Source organism: Centrocercus urophasianus, unplaced genomic scaffold (assembly GCF_019232065.1).
Source record: "Centrocercus urophasianus isolate 14NV4802_14NV808 unplaced genomic scaffold, USGS_Curo_1.0 seq_22, whole genome shotgun sequence".
Taxonomy (NCBI): Eukaryota; Metazoa; Chordata; class Aves; order Galliformes; family Phasianidae; genus Centrocercus; species Centrocercus urophasianus.
Window position 1 is genome coordinate 13,426,795 of NW_024884778.1, and position 6,000 is coordinate 13,432,794.

At 37.7% G+C, this 6,000-nt stretch overlaps 1 protein-coding gene across 2 annotated transcripts in view; it reads left to right on the forward strand.

Moving 5' to 3' along the window:
* FAM120A (family with sequence similarity 120A) overlaps positions 1-5,797 on the forward strand; it is a 49,436-nt gene extending 43,639 nt beyond the window's left edge. For both annotated transcript variants that reach the window (XM_042823871.1, XM_042823873.1), the window contains 2 exons: positions 1,352-1,448; positions 3,897-5,797. In XM_042823871.1, coding sequence (XP_042679805.1) covers positions 1,352-1,448; positions 3,897-4,208 — 409 coding nt within the window. In that variant the 3' untranslated portion in view covers positions 4,209-5,797. The remainder of the gene's footprint in view (positions 1-1,351; positions 1,449-3,896) is intronic.
* Positions 5,798-6,000: the final 203 nt, after the last annotated feature.

Here is a 6,000-nt window from a genome sequence, read left to right on the forward strand (position 1 = left end):
CTTTTTATTAGCTTTGATCTGTCAGTATATCTAGTGAGCTGCGACTCTGAGTTGGAAAAATCTATTATTCAGCCCTCTGAAGGACGTACTTTCACCACATAAAAAGTAAATGGGATGGGTAATTCTTGTTAAAATCTTTGGAAAGAGTGTAGTAAGAGTCGTAAGACACAATTCTAACCTGTGTCCTTTGCTTTGGCTTTGAATACCCACTATTTAAATTCATACTGCTCAGTGGAGGGGGTTAGTAATGCGGGAGGACTTGCATGGCACAGCTCAGTGTTTCTCTGCAGCATCAGTTCAGTGTAACTGGGTTGCTGTAGTGCAGCAGGAAGCAGCAGAACCGAGCAACACCTTTAGCTGCTTCTTAGGCTGTCTTTTGTACAGCTCACAAGGACTTCACTGGCATGTAGGAATGAAACAATAAATACATGAACAGTAAGTATGAGGAAACATTAGGTATGTAGGAGCACCAGGCAGCATATAGCTAGTCTGTGCTCGCTTCAGAGGAGTCAGTCTTCATGCTGTGACTGCCTCGTATTGGGCATTGAACTGGAGGAAAGTAGAGCAGTTGTGTATTTTCAGCAGAGGTAGCAAAAAGAATTTTCAGATGATTTGTGGTTCTTGACACAGCGATGAAGAAAGTTGTAATTCTGTAATTGATTGCATTAAAATAGTTGTAACTGATGGAAAACTTGTTTCCATCTGATCTAATCTTTACTGAATCGATTAAAAACAAAACAGACAAAAGCACCACCTGACTTCATTCAACAGAATCCAAACTTGGCTTCGTGTTGGCTGTGAAGCTTTGTGGTTTTGTTTTGTTTTTTTTTTTCTCCCATGTTCTTGGAAGAAATTGAATGAAGGAAAGGCAAAATACAAAATTGCTTCAGGTTTGATGGGGGAAATTCAAAATTACAGATGTCTGAGCATATCTGTGCGTGGGGAGTGTTAGTGAATGGAGGGCACAGTACTTATAAATGGTTCAAAATTCTTGCCCCCTTTTTAATGTAAAAGTACTTTGAGCTCTGTTTTGAAAGTACTGTAAGGATAATTTGACACTTCGAAAATATTTCTGCAAAGCTTGAAATACTCAGTTATTGTTTCTCAAAAAGTAAAACACAGAATTCATCATCTTACTGCTAGCAGAACAAGTTTGTTACATGTCCTGCACTTACAGGTAGTAGAACATTAATTCTTGTTTAGGCAGTCATGCTGGTTAGTTACAGAAATGAAAATGTTAGCCACTGGACAGCAAGGCTGGAAAAAAGCGCTCTGAAAGTGAAATGAAATTGCAAGTACTTGTGTATGAATCTGTTGTTTATTTTTATTTCCTCTTTCTCAATGCTTATAGGCGTCCTAGAGGAGTTATTTCCACTCCAGTGATAAGAACTTTTGGAAGAGGCGGAAGGTACTATGGGAGAGGCTATAAAAGCCAGGGAGCAATTCAGGTAATAAAGCCATGTGCCTGACACTCATTTACAGGCTAGTGTAGCATGGATTTCTAGACTAGCTAAAACTGACAAGCACAGCTTCAAAATACAAATGTGTTTATTGCAATGATCTTGCCTACAATTTGAAGCTATAAGCTGCACAACCGGAGGTGTATGGCTGGCTAGTTTTGCATCTCAGTCGCTAGCACTCTAGTTATAAAAACACAAGTGGAAAATGCGGATGTGAAGGCTGTGCCTGCATAGTTCTAACCAGTTGTGGGAATAGAATGTAATTTGGAAAAATGAGAGAAATACAAAGCTGAAACAAATTAGCAGTTCCTATTCCCGCCCCCGCTCTTTCTCAGTTTTTTTTCTGGAGTCACAGTCCAAAGTCGTAACAAACAAATAATAGCAGTAGGAAATCGTTCTGCTGCTCCATGGCTCCAATCTAAGAAGTTACTCTAAACTTCTAGGAAGCAGCCCAGCAACCTTTGTCGCTTGAACACAGTTTCATTTTTAGTGGCAATATAAGGAAGAGTCTGTGGACTGTAATTATTGTCTGTTCCATGGATCCTTTAAATATAGCTGAAGCAAGCTGATGTTTCATATTAAATGCCAGTTGCTTCAGAGTTGTGTTTTCCTCCCTTTTTCATTGTTCTTGCTGCTATGCAGTTTTGAATGTTATTGATCCCAGGGGTAATGGATGAGTGGGTAGTAAACAGGCAGAGAACTTTCACAATAAATATACATATGGTTCTTCAATTTGTCGTGTAGACATGATTGTTAAGTCTGGGGAAGTACTTGCAGATAGGAGGCAGAGATGTTCTCCAGCAGATAACACAGCAACTTATGCTATTCCAGGTGTAAAAACTGAAATATTTTGAAATAATTTTCTTCCTTGCTAAATTCCTGTTTACTCAGATTGTGTATTGTGTACAGATGTACCTATCTGGTGTACTTTGAATAGAAGAGAAAGCACTATGTTAATTACAGCATCTTGTTTCCAAGTACCTAAACCCACAAAACAAAGGAAGCCCAGAGTAGGAGCTCCCAAGTATGCCAGGCTTCCTGCAGGCTTACTTGTGTAAGTGCAGTGTAGGAAGTACCTGTAGATAAGATGGTAGACAGTCTCAACAGACAGCAAATTTGAGCAGTCACAGTTAATAATATGTAATTTGGATGATAAATATTTTTAATTACATGTATCTTAATCTAAAATTGTGCCTGTGATCTAGAGAGAGAGCACAAATAGTGACGTTTTCTACAAACTAGTCCTGAGCTCATCAGATTCCACCATCGTCAGTCACTATACTGTAGTACATGTTCATTTTAACAGGAAGGGATAACTTGGGAAGCTTAATGCATAACAAGTAGATTTTATTACCCAGTAAAGATTAACTGGCAACAGTATACTTCTGTGTCCTACAAACCTGAGCAGTTAAGGGAAGAATGTTTTCATAGGGCCAGGTTGAGAAATGCACAAGATCCTCTCTGGAGAATCCAGTGGCTTTACTGTCACTAATTGTGAGGTGACATGAGGAAGGTCGGAGAATGCAACTGAAATAAGCAATTTCTATTCATCAAACAGAAAATGTGCCTGTATCTTCCCAAGATAAGGTCTTTCTGTCTTGATCTGTATTTTACCTTCAAAGTCTTGAGGCAGTTCAGGAGAGTAATGACCATGCTGATTTCAGCATGTAAAAATTAAGATTATTGAAGCATGAAGCTGTGTGCCAGTGAGTTGTGTAAGATGTCCATATCTTAGTCATTTCTTAATATTTGACTTTGTTAACAGCATACCAGATAAGTATGTTGCTTCTTAGCAACCCAGCCTACTTGTGTTGTCGTTTAAAGCCTGTTGTGGTTCTTGGAGCACTAAGATTCATTGTTACAGATGCTTAAAAACTAAATATACATTCTTAAGTTGCATAAGTCTGATTTCTCTTGTTACAGGCAGTCTACACTCACTGTATGAAATTGCTTTTCTACCCTCAGGAATATAGACTAGAATAGAGAATATTGCACGGTACCTTTTGCACCTTCCAAAAATTGTGCAAAGATGAGTCTTGGTTTGTATTTGAGTAACATGTAATCATAAAATTAAACTATCACGTAGGTAAAGCAAGAAGCAGAATTAAGCTGTATGTTGATTCCCTGTTTTGATATTCCCATACACTTTTGTAGCTGCTGTGCTGTGAGATAAGGGAGGTGTCAGAGTAGAAAGAGCATTTTACCACAGGACCACCATTTTACCAGCAGAAGGCATGGCCAGGCAGCACTCAGACACTGAGCCTGCTTGAACAGCTGTGCTGTGCCCTTCCTTTTGTGTACCCCTTCTTGTTTCAGTGGTCGGTGCTCACTTGTGGTACTTCTGCATGCTGCCTGTTTTCATAGTGCCTTGTATGGGATTGTAAATATACAGTGGTGGGGGTTCTTCAGTAATTTTCTTCTTTTCTTAAAAAATAGGGCAAACCTCCTTATGCTGCTTCAGCAGAAGAAGTAGCCAAAGAACTTAAGTCAAAATCAGAGGAATCTAAATCCTCAATTGTGTCTTCAGATGGATCCCTGGCTGAAAACGGAGTTGTGAATGAGGAAAAACCAGCTTCCCAGATGAATGGGAATACAGGAGACATCAGGGCTTCCAATCAGTCTGAAAGTGCCTTGAGTAATGACTCTAAAATGTGCAATACAAATCCTCACTTAAATGCACTAAATGCAGACAGTGTTTGCCATAAAGATGATGCTCTTGAGGCCACTGTCTTAAAAAAAGAAGAGTAAACTTATTTTTTATAGAGGGTGAAGGATGTTGGGAAGGGTCAGGATTAGGAATATCTGGAAAGAAAGAGAGCCTACAGTTACGTACATTTTTTCCTTTCCGTAAGAGAAAAATGAGGACTTTGGAAATTCGGATCCCTCTTTGATGTCAGAGATTTAAACAACACATTTTTAGTTTTAACCAGTTGTAGTCAAAATGCTACAATAAAACAAAAAAGAAAGAGAATGAAGAGCATTTGACTCCCGCACTTAAAATGAAGTATACATAAAGTTTAAACTGGTTATGACAAAAGCTTGTAGTTTTGTTTTTTGAAATATAAAGAAAACAAATTTTGGCAGTCTTTAAGTATATATAGCTTAAAATATAATTTTTAGTACTTGGCACCATATGTATGCCATTATATTTGATTTTGCATTACTGTGTCACAATAAAGCTTTCTTTAAGGCTTTGATTTCATGATTATGGGGGGAAAAAGGCACAACCACAGTTTTTCTTTCTTAAATTTCATCACCGTTGATGTGGTTCTTTTGTGTTAAAATGTGCAAACTATCGAAACTAAAAATTATAGAGTAATATTGCAGTTCTGCTGATTTTAAATATACATCATACATACTTTACAAGCAAGTTAAATGGAGATAAACTTGAAATCATAGAAGATGCAAATGACCTTTCAAAATAAACACAATGTGTTCTGAAACTTTTTGTGACTAATACCATGCATCCGTGATCAATGAACTATGTGGTTTTGAATCAGACGTAGACCATTAGTACTACTATTTGAGCTAAACTTCTGCATGGTTCATAATTTTTAAAGTGTGTAGTTAATATTATGCATGTTATTGTCCTCTTTCTTCCATTCTTACAAGTACTGTGCCCATTTGCAAAACAAAAAGCTAATAATCAGTAATAGTCCTATAAAAGATGTTAACTATGTTTAGTCATTGACTGATCTTGCTCTAACCTTAAAATTTTGTGATTATTGACCTCTGTTGCATTTATTCTAAAACTTAAAAAAAAAAAAAATTATCTAGCCGTTTTGAATATCAACGTTACCCTGGTGTACTCATTGCTGTATGCATTATTGTTCTCTGTTGCTGTTTTATGCCTTCATATTAGCAAATATGAAATTCTGTGAAAAACAAAAAAAAAAGCTTTAATCTTCAAAAAAAAAAAAAGTACCCCCCTTCTGTAGCAGGAAACAAATGGCTTGTTCTTGAGAACTTTCCCATCAAGAATTTAGTATAAGCAAATATACCTGTATCATTTTGATGTTTTTGTTAGTGTTTCCAAACTTAATGTACTTCAAAATCAGAATCATTTCTTTATATTCGTTTTCATATAATTCTCCTGATGCTCTTCATCACACATTAGTGATCAGAAATGAGGTGTAATTCCCCATTCCCTGCCCGCAAGAGCTAAGTAGGTATCTTAATGTAAGTTGAAGGGAGTTCTGCCCCAACTCATGGATTGTGCAAGAATGAACTACTGTTGGGTTTGATTGGTTGTAGATGGATTGTGGTGTGGTGTATTTGAAGGCTATTGAATGCAACTTACAGTGCTTAATAAAAATCTTTATTCTTTTAGTATAAAATACTGTATGCCTTTTTTGTCAAATATTTTTTAAGCACGTGCTGTAAATAAAGGTTTTCCTACGCCCGAATGAAGCGCCTGAGTTAGCAGCCTGCGTCCGCGCTGTCCTGAGAGCCGCAGGTGGAGAGCAGCAGCAGGCCTCCACGTGCTGCCTGTGCTGGGAAGCCACACAGCTGGTCGGAGCAGCACTCCGTCCTCGTGTCA